Source organism: Haliaeetus leucocephalus, unplaced genomic scaffold (assembly GCF_000737465.1).
Source record: "Haliaeetus leucocephalus isolate CR32 unplaced genomic scaffold, Haliaeetus_leucocephalus-4.0 Scaffold751, whole genome shotgun sequence".
NCBI lineage: Eukaryota > Metazoa > Chordata > Aves > Accipitriformes > Accipitridae > Haliaeetus > Haliaeetus leucocephalus.
In genome coordinates, this window is record NW_010973187.1 from 9512966 (window position 1) to 9530663 (window position 17698).

Below are 17698 nucleotides of genomic sequence, written 5' to 3' on the forward strand. Positions count from 1 at the left end.
ATGCTGTCTCTGACTCTGTGTGGGGAAAAACACATATAGTCCAGCTAGTGACTCCAGACAGTGCCACTGAAGTCTTCCATCTGCAGTACAGCTTCCCCAAAGGCTGACTTACTGACTTACACACCTTCACCTGACTGACCATCACGTCAGAAGCAGGAATCGGGGACGGCCAAATTCCAGAGGGCAACAGCTAATACGTTGGGCACTATGACAGTGGTGATCATGAGCACTAACTCAACAACAAGTACCAAAGGTAATACAGACATAATCGCATCAACTTCAGAAAGTAAAGGAAAACAAAGGGAAGACTGTTTCCATCTGGGCCACTAATGTGTGTAATATCTCATCCACAGCAAAATTTCTGATGAATCTCTGTCTTTGTGCGGTACCTGGAAGTCATTGTTTTTGTCACTTCTTAGATTTATTAATCTACTGTTCTGAACCAGCAGAGACGACACTGAGGATCCTGGCATGACTGAAAAAGTCTTGGAAACTCACAGCTTCTTTTATACTTACTGCTGATTCATTTTTATTTTAACAAATAAATTAAAGTAACTTGCCATTTCCACTACTAGAGTATGAAGCCAAAGCAAGGATAAACAACAGAAATTGCAAATCGCTTTAATGACATTTGATGTCAGTGTCATTAGATTTTGGACTCAAGATTCAATTTCAGGCTGCAAGGGACCTTAGGTGGTTTCAGGTCCAACCTCTTGCTTGAAGCAGGATGAGCTATGAAATCAGATTGATGAGATAACCATTTCCTAGTTTATTCCTGCCATCCTCTCATAGAACAAAACTTTCAAGGACAAAGACAGGGTAAACCAGGCCAGTAAAGTAAATACTAAGAAACATCCCAAAGCCTGCAATTAGTGGTTAGCCTGAACAAAGACATGTTGTGTAATATATTTAAACATCAAGCGGAAAAAAAAAAAGAAAGAAAGAAAAAAAAAAAGAAGAAAAAAAAAGATACTAAAAGCTCCAGGGCATAAGGGGCTATTTTAGAATCACTGCAGAAGAAGAAGAGATGCCATCTGGAGGCAGTATTTATTCAGGAGTCACTGAACCATCTCTTTCTGTTTCATATGTACACACCTACGTAAGTCTTCAATATTCTTGTCCCATGTGGAGCAAGTTAGCCCAAATCTTGTCTTGGATAGATTCCCCATGTAACTCTTGCCATTGCCACGATAACAATCTGAATAAAGAATGTTGAGACAGAAAGAAGTGGAAGGTGATTGTGCAACATTGAAAAGAAAACTCTTCCTTTCATCAGTAATCCAAACAATTAAAGACAAGTGTTATATTTAGCAAACACTATACAATATAAACCAGACAACCATATAAATCAAATCAGAAAGAAAATTGGAGAAATTTTTCAAATTTAGATACACAATCTCCTGCTTGAGGTTTTCATTCTCAACACAGTAGCATTATAAATTTTGTCTCTCTTAGATAAACTGGGAAAATTTCTTTCATAAATAGTTTATGGTTAATTTAGAAGGGTCAAGCAGAATAATCTAAAACTTGTCAGGAGCTGTTTTATACAAAACAAAGCAAAAAATGTCCTCTTAATCCTCCCTCCTCAAAAAACAGGCACTCTTAGCCTATTTGCAACAATTTACCTTTGGGTGGATTCTGGATACTAGCAAGAGTATATAATTCTAGACTTAAGTTCTACTTTGGCAAAATCAAAAATGCAACGTGACTTTAATTTGAATGCAATTCAAAAACTTGCTTGTTCACGCCAGCAGAAGTCATGTTTAATTCATACGCTTTTATCACAAGCCTTTTTGAGACTTTTCAAGAGGATTGTTTAAAATGATCACTACTATAAAGACTTTTTTTATAAAGCATTTCATTTCATATTCATCAGTATTTTTAAGTTTTTGATAATTGATAATTTACAAAAAACACAGAATGAAAGTCAAAGTTTAATCCTTTCTCTGACAACTCTTGCAACTGCAACTCTTAATTTTTAAGAGAAAAAATGGCTAAAATTTAAAGATGGCGATCTTAATGCAGCCTGATGTAGAGTCATAGGTCTGACATCTTAGCCTCAGTTTATGCTATGATTGACATCGGATCTCAGGATGCAGTAATACTCCTTAGAGTAATACCAAGACCTCATGGGAACAACAACATTTGCCTGACTACTCAGAGTAGACTTTACAGGCAGAGGTAACAGCTTGAAGCTAAGAGGCTATATGGGAAGTCTCACGTGTTTTTTTCAGCTCAACTCCTTTTAGACAAGGGGCTATGTGAAAAAAATAAGCTTAAAAAATTGCTTTTGGTGGCCTCATATGCAATTATAAAAAGACTGTGAACCAAGGAAATCATCTCAGCTCTGGAAAAAGGCCTTTCAAACTAATGAAGGTAAGACAGTGGAACAGATCTCCAGCTAATATAAAATGGCACACAAATTCACCTTGTCTAAAAATCATATCCAATACCAAATCTTTGCTGCAGCTTTTCCGGCTGGAATCGAAACATGAACTGAGAAATGAATCTCATTTACACCATGATGAATCCCAAGTATGCAAATAAAGCCAAAATGGAACTACACAGGTGTAATACAGATGTACTGAGACCAACTTCTCCAGTTTTCAAGCCTGCCTATCTGCTGTTTGGAACAGTACAGCATTCACTTAAAATCACGTTATCACCCTCCCTCTGTTACCTTGTTCATTTGATACATCGCACTTGGGAATCTGGGAGCAATAACCGATACGGATGTTTGGGTCAGTGGTAAAACACCAGGGCGATTCAGATCCATCTGGATTTCGGCAGTAGTTCTCCCTCAAATCCCTATAAAAATAAATATGTTAGGTTGCAGCAGGGATAACCTAAAAGCACTGATGCATTCTATTGCTTTTTATTATGAATTAGCAATAATATATGCTCCTTAAGGTCTGTATGTTACTGATCAGTGTCAAGTGCAAGGAGATGAGGAGCCAATAAGAATACAGTGTCCAGAAAAATATAGTAATTGTAATAAGAATATGGTTATGGGAACTCATTTTCAGTGGACCTATGTTTTGACTGGATATAACATTTCATTTGAAGATTAACAATATTTTCAATATAGCTTATTTTTATTCAAGATTCTCCACCAATATTTGCATGCAAGCTGACATTGGATACACCTGCAATCCATTACAAGTGCTTTTAAATATAAACAATACCAAAGTGTTTAAAATTCCCTGTATTTTGAATGGTTCTGCTGAGTTTAGAGAACAGAGTCCTGTAGACTATCAGCAATTCATTTAAGAAACTCAGTCTTGGACTATAAAAAAATGTATGTGAAATTCTATACAGCTGTTACCTTTAAAGTGAAAGTTAGTCACAAGGGAACATCTTTAAATGTCTCTCTCAGCTTGCATGAAATAGCCAAACCTCTTGAATTAAAAAAAAGCCCAAAACTCTTAATAAAAAATTTTATTTTCCCATCTCCTGACAGTTGTTGCCATGTTCTGTGCATCTCCATATTTCACTGTATTTTTCTGTCTGCAGCACTTACTGATAATAGACTATGGAAAGAATGGGCCTAATACTGTAATTCTTACTCATGTGAGGTTTGAACAGTCATATGAGCAGTTCTGTTGCTTTTACTCAAGCTATTGGCCTAATAGCCACTACTCTCTCAAGCACCAGCTAATAAGCAGTCCTAATACTGTTAGCCCCTCTACACGGCTAGGAACATTGTTAAAACTGCACAAGGGCCTGATGCTGCAGCAGGGTTACATAGGTGCAGCACAAATTGGTTTAAGTGGTGGTTTGTCTGACAAACACCTGTGGGATCAGGCTCAAGCACTATCTTCCAAGTAATTTCAAGGTAGTCCTGAGATTGACAGAGGAGGCTCAGGATCAGTCCTATTTGCCATTGCAACGATGATTGTTACATTTTCAGTAGATGTGTTCCAATACATTGTATTTGATCAATAAAGTGTACAATAGTAGTGAAGGGATTAAGACAACAAACCTAACTGTTTTGCTCAAACAAGCTATTGTTAGAGAGATAATCCAAACTCAGACTGGAATCTTTTCTTTACTTTGAAAGATCCACACTATTAAATTCCAGCACAAGCCCAGACTGATATTCAGCCATCAGTAAAGACATTTATTACAAACTGGGCTTTGGGTCCATGCTGGTCAGCTACGTTTCCTCTATGCTCAGTAAAAAAAGGACTGAAAGAGCATGATTAAGGTAACTGCTTAAACCAAGTAGGTTATTCACATCCTGGGAGTTTATGAAGTGAACAAAAAGGTTAGATGACCACTGGTCCTTCAGGTAAAAGCAGTCCTATTCATGCAAGTACATTTAGTAATGTGACAGAAAAAGGATTAGAGAGATGGAAAATAAAAGAAGTGTTGTCAAATATTATAAATGTTAAGTATTACCAAGGAGATTACACTTAGGTAACATTTAGGACATATTAATTTAAAGTCAGAAACCACACTGTGAACAAGTACTTACCTCCATGAAAGAAAAGCAATAGTAATGTACCAGCACTATTGGGATTCAGGTCCCAGTCTGGAAAACATCCATACACTTCACAATCAATTAAATTGGAGAATACACGCTTGAAGAAAAAGTTCATTAAAAACCCTACAGTTTCACACAAGTTCATCTAGAACTAATATTTGGAGATCTGAAGAACTGATTTTCCCATGTTCAAATGGTTTTCAGCATCAGCAAGTAGAGTGAATGCATCAGATCGCAGAGCAGGGACAGGGATCCTATGGTGTACTTTGGTGGCATGAATTTCTAAACATTTGAAAACTAAGCTCTTTTCCCACTGCAGTAATACCCATGTGTCTCTACTCACTTGCACTTGAAGTTCTCAGGAGTGATGTTGTGCTGGTGAGGAAACTGGGAGTCCCACCGCTGGCACTGGATTCCACTCCATATGGTGTTGGCCGTGCCACGGTAACCCTCACCCTGTCCCTGAATGCATGTTGATGTCTCAGCCACTGCCTCCGTGTTGTTCATGGCGTTTTCATCTGCAGACCCAGAGAAGAAGTGCTGTTTCATTTTCTTAAGACTGAGCCTGCTTCAGGATGTCAGGTTTGAACTCTGTATTGCAGTTCAAATCATTGTAATTGGAGTTCTTTGGTGAAACTGCCAATCTGATGTCCTTTACAGAATAATTTTCTCCTCTTCACACTCACAACATCCATGAAATCAAAATAGGTGTTAGACCTTATGCTAGTTTATCCACTTGCAGGCAAAGATTCTGCAATATTTAAGAGCTTTTGTTTAGTGAGACACCTGGCCTATGCTATATCATTGAAGGTCAGGAGATATTCTTGGTTACTCTTTCCAGTTCAGCAAATATTTTCTCATTTGCTTAACTTTGCAAAACTGAGTGACCACCCATGTGCACACTGTTAAACATGTTAATATATGTTTGCAGGATTAAAACCCAATTGGTTTTCTCCAAAGAATTCCCAGAATATCAAGTCACAGGAAAAAAGATGCAGATAAAAAAAATAATTTAAAAAAATCCTGTTATAAAGTAATGTGCTAAATCCTCCTTGAAGTTTCTTTTTTTTATGCCTCATATAGTTAGAGGGGAAAAAAAAAAGCCCAGCTTTTGGAAATCAAAGATCACTATTCTCTACAGAGAGACAAATGTTTTAAAGACTAACAACTTCATCAGACTCAAGATCTTTTACAGATGTTGATATACCCTGCATTCACCCTGGTGTGGGCTGTCTTGAACTAAATTCAGAAAAACAGTGGTTTTTGAAATGACTCATTCACATAGCTTGAAACTCTCTTTTTATTTCTTATGCAATTTTCATAATTGCAAATTAATGGCACAGATATTGCATCAGATATATACAAAATAGTACAAAACTAAATACATTACAGTAAGAGCAACAATTCTACAATGTCCCAAAAAACTCCCAACATAATATTTTTGTAAGTAACTGCCCATCTGTTGGTAATTGCTATTGTTCACAAGACTAATTTTATTAATTACCCTAAAAGGATTAGTTGCCAGCAATAAGTATATAAGTTAATAAAGTTTTAAAATTAGTTTTCTTCAAATGGTCCAGTGATTAGAACAATATTAGTGTGTTACTCATAATAGTTCATTCCTGGTGACTTGAGCCAGTTCTATGAACTTGCAGAGAATATGGATCTTAAGGAAACCAAATGTCATAACAGATGGGTTTGGCTGATTTGCTGTCTAATCTGCTATGTTAAAGATCACTTCCCTGTCAGATGACAACATCAAGTTGTGCAGTTGAATTATGCATTTCTCCATGCTGGAGAAAATTTCCCTTTTTCTCTTCATCTGGTTGATGTATTTACATCAGTGTTTCACAGTCAAATTAATTCCCTGTCCTTCCTTCCCAAGGCACTTTGTCTGCAAAGGTTGTCCTGTTTCAATGGGATTGTGAGTTCCAAGCTCGTTCCAAAGCCAAAAGGACATGGCACTGAAAGTATCACAAGCAGGCTTCTGCAGGCTGACAAATGCACCCTTTCTAGTGGATTCATAAAACAGGCTTGCAGCTAGTAACTATATTTTTAATCATTATTACTCACTTTTTAAATAATTGGACAACAAACAAAGAAATTCATACATCTAATAGAAATACGTAGCTGCATATTTCGGTTTTCCTTCATAGCTATCACATGAAAACATTTGGAATTATATTCTAAAATAGCTCCTAAACTGATTAGATTAAACATTGCTGTGCCACATTCAAATACATATTAGTCTTTTCAAAAAATATATGCAAATCTTTTATTAAAAATGGAGGCGATGTGGTGTATAATTAGGAAAAAAAAATAGTTACTTACCATGATAAATTTCAGTATACATATGGCATTCTGGCTGCATAATATTTCCTAAGTAAATTAATAAATTACATCTATATAACTAGCAAAAAGTCTTCTTAAATAATAGTAATAATGCATAAAATTTCAGCCTAATACAAGCTATTACAAAGACCTTATTTATACGCAAAAGTTACTATTTCAACTGTAATGAACTGTATAGTACATCTACTCTGTACTCATACTAGGGAAAAAGTGATTAGGTTGACGCTTATGTATAATTGTGTGTGTGTGTGTGTGTGTGTGTGTTAAAATCACGTGCCTGAAATGAAATAAATAATGCATCAATTGATTTAAGCAAGTCCACAGAGTCATTTTGTAGACCATTCTTTCTTATACATCTACAGATACACAGCTCATCGCTAAAGCTTATACTATGTGTCTGGACAGTGAGTTCTATCTGTAGATCAGATTTTACAACAATTTGTCCATGTCGAATTATCCTGTTTAAAGGAACTAGAAAAACTTAACTTTCACATTGTCATGAATACTTGCACAGCCAAGCCACTACTGGAAAGACTTACAGTATAATGGCTAAGAGAGAAATTATTTCAAAATCTGCAATGTGTGATGGATTATCTGCTACTACTACTTTGTGGCAGCTCTCAATAAGAATTCTAGTGATGAAGAGGATCACTAAAATATTTTTATTTGGATTAATAAAGCAATTCTATCATTCCAAAAGGTCCACAAAACCCTCCCCAAACTCTTGCTATACCACCTGCATTTGCTACTAATACGTAATTTTCAAACATGAAAATTGAGACTCCAAAATATTTCTGACATTTAATTCCAAAATTCTGAGGGCTTGTGCCCTCAGAAACAACCTCTCTCCTTTTCTGGCTCTTGAGTTCTTGAGTCTCACCGAAAGCTCGAAAAATATCAAAAAAGGCTCAAGAAATCCTTCATTCAGCTGGTGATTTCCACAAACAGGCATGATGGGAACAGTTTCCCTGTTCATGGTAATGAAAGGTTGCCTGGATGCACAGAGGGCCATGCAAAAGCTTGAGGAGCAGTGCCTGCCTCACCAGGCATTACAGAGGTGCTCTGTAGACTATAAGGCAGTTGCCAAACTTTAAGAACAGTCCAGGTTGTCCAAGCCTACAACTTAGTCATCTCCATTCAGTACTGGTCCTGGTCTTGAGGCTAATTACTCTTGTTACCCACATAACCAATTATCTAAAGCTTAATAACTCCAAGCATGAACGTCAGATGTGCAGAGCATTGGTGAAAAAGTCCTGAGACCACACTCGTCAGCTCTCTTACAAGGTGGAAACAAGATCAAGCTAAAAATCACTAAGGCTGAATCCCCATTCTTACCCTAGCACTTCCTGTAAAATATAAATTAAGACCTGCAACTCCAAGGCCTTCTTCCAATGAGAAAGACATTATGAATTAAGTTAGAAGATGAATTTAAGTTTAATAAGCAATCCTCACTATGCAGGCAGGTACTTGAATTTCATATTAGAAGTACTCTGTTGTTATTGTTGTTCCAGTTCAGCTTTTATAGCTCTGAACTGAGATTAAAAGTACTGCTAAAGGAAGATCACACAAAATATCATCTTATGCAAGACTACTATTTATGATTTGTTAATTAAATGTCACTTCTTATTCCTGTATGAAACTTCATTGTGAACAGAAGAATTTGGTAATTGTCTAGCAGCATTTTGCTACTTTTGAACTTTGTTGTAATTTTTCTTTGTATTCTGGATGACTCAAATTAACCATGTAATTCAGACAGCTACTTGAGGATTTCCTGTTAGTAGTATTTCCATTTTCACCTATTCATTCTGAAGTCCCCAGCCAAAATGCAATAATGCAAAGGTTTCCTTTTTTCCATAAAACCCTCCATATTTTGATACCTCAAAATACATAACTTCATTAATAAGGGCCAGCTCATGCATTCATAGATGCTTAAGTAAAGAGATGAAACATTATCCAGAGTTTCATGTGTAAAGCCACAGATAGTCGTCTTAGTGCCGGTTCTCACAGTAATGCCAGCATGAGGGAATCAGCAGGGGCCTTGAGTCATTCTACAGCTGAAGTAACCAGTTAGAGTACTATTTCTGTCTTTAATCCCAATGACCCAGAAGAAAATCCTGCACAAATTTTAGGTCAATGGTGAAACTCTTACTGACTTAAAAGAAGGTATGAATTTTGCTGGAGTATTCATGTTTTTTCATGGTAATACTTTCTATGTATTTTTTGAAAAAGATGTAGTTGGAAAAGAAGCAGAGTCCTAAATTACTTCATCAGGAAAATTCCTACTTTTGCTTATATTGCTGCAATGTCTTTCCTAGTGTGCCAGTCAACAAAAGGAAAATGTGCCCTGATTTGTAACAAAAGATTTTTAAAAGTAGATTTTTAAAAGTAAATTTTAAAAGACGAGGTGCCTAATCCAGTAACAAAAGTGTTCTCAACACAGCAAAGTCCTCATTAAACATGATCCACACAATTCTGCAAATGTCAGTAAGAAACTTGAGTGATATTATGGCGAGAAGCTGTTCATGCTCAGTTACACTGCCTCCAGGCATCCCTACCTCAAGCAATATGATCTATAGCTCTGGGCAGTATGATAGTGGCAGTTCTTTTCTTTCGACGTGTTTCCTTCAAGGTACTATCTCACAGTACATGAAACATGGAAAAAAACCCAACACTGATTTCTAGTGTTTTGGGTTTTTTTCAGTAAAAACATATGAGAAAATGAAGAAATAAATTAGTCTTAAGCTTAAGAATCACAGTACTGAAGAACTCATTGTCACCTAAAACCTGCACACCTACAGTTCATTTGTCCTTGAGCACAGAGAGATCTTTCCAGGTTGTTCCAGTATGTACAATTAGGCTTTAAACCCAAACAATTTTTAGTTTAAATCCATTTAAAAAAAAAAAATCTGGATTTCTGCAGGTTTAGAGCTCTTAAATCTCACTTTCAAAACTGTCACAGAGATGATGAAAAGCATCTGAGAAGGATCCTTTTTGAGGAAATGTAGATTAAGTTGTCGCATTCACAATAAATGCTGGACCTCTGCTATGCCTCCACATGAAGCAAGCTGGAAGGTTACACTTTATCAACTACTACACATCAGTCTCTTCACTGCCTCCTTTCTATAAACATCTTTATTTACATAAATATTAAGCTTAAACTGAGTGGGACATTTATTTGTTTACATGCTGATTCAACAAGTAACTCTTTAATCAGAGCTTCACATTCAAATGGGCAGTTGAAATCTCTGCTTCTAAAGAATGACTAATCTAATATTGGTGATACTGTGCCTTCTCAAAAGTTGTAGGCATGCTACAATGGTTCATTTTACACCTAGGTTCTCAATTTTGCTGTTTTATTACTTGCTCTTTCCCATAAAACCCAGACCCTTATTGAAGTCTCTCAGGGCTTTTGGGGCTCCAGTCACCTACTGCCTATGAGTACTGACAGCAAAGGCTAAATCCACGGTAAAATCAGCTGGGTTGGTTGGAAATCAGGTAGACGGCAACCAAACACTGTCCTTACCATAATAATTCCATGTAGCTCTGCAGCTCTTGAATGACTGACATATGTAGCTTAATTTCTGGGCCTCAGCACCTCTCTCATAGCCCCATAGCTCATCCACAGAAGCACAGCCACCCTTTTTTTTTTTTTTTAAAAGCAGTATTAGCTCCCCACTCCTGTCTTCCCTGTAGTCCGTGTCCTCATTCATGCCAAAGTAACAGTCATTTTCTTTTTTCATATTTGCTGTCACTGCTTCCATTTCTTCATTTCATCCTACACTTCTTCATTGCTGTTATAGTTGTCCTTTTATCCTCTCTTCTAACTAAAAATTGTCTCAAGCCAAAACCACAGACACATATGTGAGCAACTTCAAACCAATCCTGGGGTCCCTGAAGTCTTAATCCAGATCCAATTTTTGCAGCTTGAGCCATCTCTAATCCCTAATTGCTCCTGTCATCTCTTTCTCACAGCCCTGGCTGTAAGCCACAATGTTTTATGCTGCCTTCTGTGCTTGGAAATAAAGTTACAATGCCTTCCTGTCTCTTCAGTCTTAAAAACATATTTATTTTCTGAATGCTTCCTTCCACTGACTTTTTTGCCGAAAATTTTGTATATGAGCTGTTGTCAGCATTTTGGCTATAGAGCATACTAGTACTCATGACATGTAGCAAAAGCCACAAGCAGCATGCTGCCTTGTGGTCACTCCCCCAAAGAGAGGACACCTACGTTTTTGTATATGGTCCAAGGACTTGGATTTGCAAAGCATTTTTTCTAATTAGTATTTCTTGTAAAATATATAAACGGTCCTCAGCATAGGAATTAAAAACCTGTGTGAGAATCCAAACCACAAAGCTATAAAGACATATAACTCATGATGTTCTCTGTTTAGTGTACTGAGATTGCACACAGCCACAGCTTCAGAAAATAGTGCAGCCACTGAAACCCAGAATGACTTAGTGTTTTGGGCTCCCTGCTAGGAGGTGGGAAAACAGCTTTTCTATGTGCCTCAAGAAAGAGTGAGAACTGAAAACAGGGCTTTGATATTTTGTGTTGGTATGCTGGTCACTGAGCTGGTGATATAACAGTAATATCAGCCATAAATTCCCTTACTAGGTTATAAAGGAAAGCACTGAGCAGCACCACATCTTATGTAGAGGACAATGCCATATACCTGTGTTAAATACCCTTGAAAACATCTGCCAGATTAAACACTTTCAAGATCACCACTCCTGTATTCTTCCTCATATAGATTGCTTCAGTAATTTCCAAAGATCTACAGTTTTCTGCAGAGATAATACAGTTTTGCATATGAAATTTCCACTGATCTTAATATACTAACTGAAGATGAAAGAAAGTATTTCTAGTTAATTCAGTCAACTTTTGCCTATAAATGAGACAAAAGGCTTTCATCACAACATTAAAATCACTACATTATGGATGTTGTTTTCTTTTGTTTTTTTTTTTAATTTCATTTGAAGGATTACCTTTTCTTCAGGACTCTAATTGTGACTTGGGTAGACAAAGGTGACATTACAGTAGTTTGCAGGAGATCTCCCACCCAAGTATTTTATAAAGCTTAAGCCAGACTGTAGATACTGAAAGTTGCATGGACTGTAAGCTTACGTGACCAGTGAAGCCAGATGTGAATCCTCAGAACACTGACACATCAGCTCAGGAAATGCCAAAGGATAAAGGTTTATAAAAGTTGCATTTGTGAAACAGTCAGCTGTAACTTAGGAATATATTTTTTTCATAATAAAAACACTTCTACCAGGGGAAAAGAACAAATCTAGTATGCTACATATTATTCATATATTATCTAATAATTAGAGAAATGTAGGAAGCACAGTTTAGGTAAAAAAAAAAAAAAATTAAAAACCAAACAAACCAAAAAACACAAACCAAAAATCCAAAACAACAATTTAATGAATTAACTAAAAAATTGGAAAGATGATTCAGTTATAGAGCTAAGCAAGACTGTGTTCACAATGGGGAAAGACTGAACTTTCCCTGTTATCAAAGATTATCAGTAACTCTAGGTAGAGTTACATGAATTAGTACTGTAGTTCACAGGCAAGACTTTCAACATGGGTGTGACTTAATGGGTGCCTGACACAAAACAAGCAGTAGTCCTGTTAAGTTTCTTCTCTCTTTGGAGGATGTGATTACAGACATTGCCCAAAGTAGCAAATTAACCTCACTTTTTTTACAGTGGAATAATTTTGCTAGTTTTAACTAGTTTATACTGGATTTGCAATGACATATGATAGTGCAGAATAAGTTCATTTACTCTGCATCAGGAAGTACATTGAGAGTATTCTTACTCAACCTTTGGATTTCAATCAATTGACTAATTGGTAAGATGCGACTGACACCCCAAGCCATTACACTGGCCTAAGCCAAGAACAAGCAAGGAGATAAAATTCCAAACTATTGGTGGTGGAAGCAGAAAACATGGCATAATTTGGTTTGGTAAGAATTCCAAGTGAAGACGGAGAATCCCATGCTTCCCCCTTCAGGCAGCAACTGCTCACACATAAAGGTTCATGCCAGAGCCATTCCATCTTCTCTCTCCACACACCCCCTACCCCCACCCCCAGTATTTATATATATAATAACATTATAGGAAAAATACAGGATTACATTATGGAAACAGACTTTTCTTAAGATCCACCACTGTCTCTATTTTATCTGGATTTTAGATACCCCAGTAACGGTTTATCTTCATTTATATAACAACAACAACAAAATACAGAGAACCCTGAAAATTAAACAGTCATTAAAAATCACTCTTTTTATGCTTATTATTATTTTTCTTCCCCACCCCCCCTTTTTTGGATTCTTACATATATCCAGTTTCAGGTAAGCCTTATTGTTCTTTTTAATAGAATCTATTCTCTTCTTCTATCCTCCTCCCAAGAGAGCCAAATGAATTTTACAATGACATAAGCCTACTGAAATGACACTTAGAGCTAGATGAAAAGCAGAGTGTCTGGTTTCGAGGATTTTTTGTTTTTAACACTTAATTTTGGTCAAAATTGAAGCAGGACAACAAAGGAAATTGTAGTTTCCAAAACTGCAGATCTAAGAGAAATGGACTTTCTCATGAGCTAACATGACATTGAGTTTCACTGAGCAGTTTTAGAAGCTTCCCTTTGCCTCTACTTCACGGAAAATCCAAAAATACTGTTTTTGTTTTTCAGCCTGTATTCCTGGGGGCTCTGCCACAGGGCTGGGGCACATGAAATTGACAGGCTTCTACAGTATGGATTCAGTTAAAGTCATGCCTCATTTCAGAAATTGCCTTTATTCCCAAGATGTTATAAACAAAGTATTTTGAGTAAAAAAGAATAAAAAAAAATCTGCCTAGGTATTAGAAGACTGCCTTTAAGATCATGTTTGTACATTGATTATTTCACATGTTGCCAGTTCACTAAGGGCAAAAAATTGGACCCCAAGTCTGGCAATGAGAGGCATGGGAGATAAGAGAGGAGACTATCACCTGTAGGTCCCACAAGCTGTGAATTAGGCAAGGAATTTCAGGGATGTAAATATTGGTTTCCTGATTAAAGCATGTCCCAGCAAAACTTAATTCTACCATCTGCCTCAGCCCCAATATTACCATGAGTCTAGCAAAATTACTTTACCCAAGTTTTCAAGGGATGTCCAATAATTGTACCTTCTCATTGTCCCCGTACAGCTCATTTAAGATATCTAATGATCAGTAGAACAGAGCTGTCAGGGCTACCACCAAAGTTAGGAGGATCTCGGCTTTGAAGATAGAACACAGCACAGAATGCTCTAAAAGTTCTGAACTAGAGCATCTCAAAGTGGGCATCCAATACTTCTATACCTTACCGTTACTTGGATTCAATTCCCTGTCTGGAAAGTGAGAATAACAAAAGCAACCACCTTGTAGTTGACGGATGAAAAGAAATTAATTGCCCGTGGAGTGCTTTGATACTGGAGTGCTGAATATCACAGAGAAACTCATGAGGAAATTAATAATTCTGTCTTCAGCACTAGGCTAAATAGTGTGCAGGAACTGAGGCCTAGAACCGCACAATGCACAAGAGGAAAACAAAGCAACGAACGGTTGTTGACAGAGAGAGCACTGAGTAGGGAAGGTGTGCGTGCACCTGCTCCCAAACTGTAATGCAGATGCCCGGCATGGCCAAACTAATACTGTACATGAGTTCTTCATGATGATGTTGCCTCACTTTTTTAGTTCTCGATTTTCCTACCTTTTAATGCAATTTCCTGTACGCAAGATATACCCATATTCCAGTGCTAAGTAACATGCAACTCTTTTATTTCCTGTCCAGATTATATATGATGTCTTTATAGGAGATCCTCTCTGAAAGCCATGTTTTAGAAGTCATTGAAGTGCAGTGAATGAACTAGCTGTGGTCCTATATTGCTTGAGCTATCTGTGACCAGATTTTGGAAAGGAAAAGGAAGCAATAAATTTTGCTTGAACTCACCACACGTTTTAATTGCACAGAACTCCCAGGGGGTGTTAGGGTCAAGAGTGTAGCACCATGGTCTCAGCTTGCCATCAGGATTGCGGCAATAATTATCATCAAAGCCCTTGTCAGGATATCTGCAAACCACAACGAGAAACGTGTCAGGGAAGTCTTCCTGGCAACACTGCACAGGCTCGTACAAGGTACTTAAAGGACAGAGGCAAACAAGAACCAGTTACCATTAACCTTGGGTCTGATCCTGTGAGATGGATGCGGATACTCTTTTAACACTATTAGAAAGTTAATAACATAAAATCTCTTTCCAAATATGCAGCAGAATCAGACCTCCACTGAGGGGCTTCCCTGCTGTGCTAATGCACAGGATACCGGATGGGCTCACTCTGCTAATCACTAAACTCTTGCTCTTGTGTCTGTCAACTGATGACCAGACTCTAAAGCCACCCTTTTTTTTAAAACAGCCCAATTAAGTGTGGATTATACAAACACTGCCTGGCATGCTGGACTCATTAAGAAAACAGGTTCTTCAGTGCAACAGCCCTGGGTTCAAACTGGAAGCTATTTTGAATAGCTATGTTACTAATGATAGCTCCATTTTTGTAATAGAGCTCATTCTAGGTCATGCCCTCATTTCAAGCATTGGGGAAAAAAAGGAGAAAAATAAGGAATTAACTTCCGTCTGACTTTATCTCATTAAGATTTGAAACTATTGTGCTATTTAATTGTTTCCACGTTCCTACTGCCATCTTTGAACAATCAGGCAGATATTCAAGATAAGGAGGTCCTTTTTGCATAAATGTGCTATATTAACATCTATAAACTTCAAGAGAAGGAGATAAATGCATACTTTTTTTTTTTTTCCAGTGAATACAAATTATCTTGGTTTTCCACTTTTATTGAAACATATTTGTAAAGGAAACAAAAAGTAGATATGCCCCTGAGGGAAACATGAAAAATATGTAAGAGAACAATAAAGTTAACTACCTGGGAACCTGAACCCATTTACAACTGCAAGCAGATGTGTTTCACACAAGCAGAGGAAAATATGATTTACAAGACTGTGTTTTTTCTAGGATGCTTTTTCTGTCAAACAATCATCCTAATTTTGACTTATGCATTTGCAACTTGATCTCCCATTCCTTGGGAAAAATCAGGTTCCTTCATCTAAACAAGGGACAGGGACAGCTTATAACTAGAATAATAAAAAAAACCCAAACAACCAAAGAAAACCAAACAACCCAAAACCAAACAAACAACACCCCCCCCAACAACCAACCAAGCAAAAAAAAAAAACCAACAAAAAACCAACACTAAAACCACCAAGAAGAAACCTCACAAAACTGAGAATTCAAGGGCAGTCAAGAATGTGGTAGTTTCAAATCTAGTAGCAATACCCTGTTTTCTGCTATGTAGAAGACTAACTGTAAAGAAACAAATTGTGTCCAAGGATTTCACAAGAAAATAGTTGATGGGCTAATAGTATAGTAGAAAACGAGAAGGCTTTGGCCACCCAGTAGGTGCAGTGATGAGCTTTCATGTTGGCAGCACGTGCTCCATGTCATACAGCAATGGAGGGTCCATGGCACTACCCAGGAACCAAGTTGAGGCCAGGAATGGCAAGGTAACTACAGTCATAGCTCCCAAAAAACATTCAAAACAACTGGGGGTGTAAAGAATCCGCTCTCTAGAAGGCAAGTGTCTCTCATAGCACTGAATGCTCTGTCCTTCCTAATATTATATGACATGTTCCCACAGTATGTCAACAAATGTGTTATTTACTAACTAAAACTTAAGCAGAGGTGTAACAGTTCTTCCAGAATCAAGCGTTGAGTGTCTTTGTGGGATGGATATTCACAAACTGTTTCTTTCCACCTACTATATCTATGTGCCCTTTTCTAGAGCAACAACAGCTTTCCTAGTCACTGATTCTTCCCACAATATTCAGGCATGCTTCTGCTTTCCTTCACATCCAGCAAGCAACAGTTCCTCAGTTCCTATGGAAAAGGCCAGCTAACACTTTTAAGACACAACTATTAGGGATAAGATAAACAACAGAACTTCAAACTGTTCCACACAATTCAACAGTGAGACTGTGGAGGATTCCCTGAGAACATATCTCTCTGCTCTGCACACTCCTCCTTCCCCAGTACACTCAGGCACAGACCTCTTGCTTAGACCCAGCAAAGAGCCTGAGGTTTCCAAGATCTTTCAGAACCCTACATATTTCTTTTTTTTCCCCTTGAAATTGCAGTAGCTGTACTTCCCTGCTGAAACTGAAATGAAGCATTAAGATACACATCTGGTGTTAAAATCAAGACTTTTTCTCAGTTGCTAGGGGGGAAAAAGTGTTAGACAAAGATAACATTTATTCTCTTTAAAGAGACAGATGCTGATGTCTAGCTCTGCTGGAACTAAACTGAAACTTAGTGTCTAAAACTCTTCACCAATATTTCTTTTCCTCTTCTTTTTATTTTTAAAGACATGCAAGACTGGAAACTTGATTTTGTATAAAGTAAATTTTCATACAAGAGATATAAACCAGAGTATTTTAATAAAAGGATACCTGCAGTTATTCAACTCTTATACTACACTTCAACCCCACTTTCCTCCATGCAGTAAGTACCTATTTTCACAGCATATTTGATTTTGAGCAGAAAATATGAGCAGAAGAGGAGAAAACTGTTGCTTCTCTATGCTACTCTATGCCTATCTAAGTCATTATCCTCAACAGTCTTCCTTCCATACTGAGGCATAATCCTGCCCATGAACAGTACACGACAGAACTGGAGTTTCAGAATACAGTTCTGCCTCCACTAACAACTAAAAATGGGTCACGCAGGAGCTGTTTGGGGGGATTCCTACTGCTAGCTTCAA

General features: G+C 37.3%; 1 protein-coding gene across 1 annotated transcript in view; it reads right to left on the reverse strand.

The window, feature by feature from the left end:
* The window catches only part of HGF (hepatocyte growth factor (hepapoietin A; scatter factor)), a 53042-nt gene that overhangs the window by 12403 nt on the left and 22941 nt on the right, over nucleotides 1–17698 (reverse strand). The window contains exons 8-11 of the mRNA XM_010581103.1: nucleotides 14825–14943; nucleotides 4830–5004; nucleotides 2681–2808; nucleotides 1096–1198 (exon numbers count right to left, since the gene is read on the reverse strand). Of these exons, the coding sequence (XP_010579405.1) occupies nucleotides 1096–1198; nucleotides 2681–2808; nucleotides 4830–5004; nucleotides 14825–14943 (525 nt within the window). The remainder of the gene's footprint in view (nucleotides 1–1095; nucleotides 1199–2680; nucleotides 2809–4829; nucleotides 5005–14824; nucleotides 14944–17698) is intronic.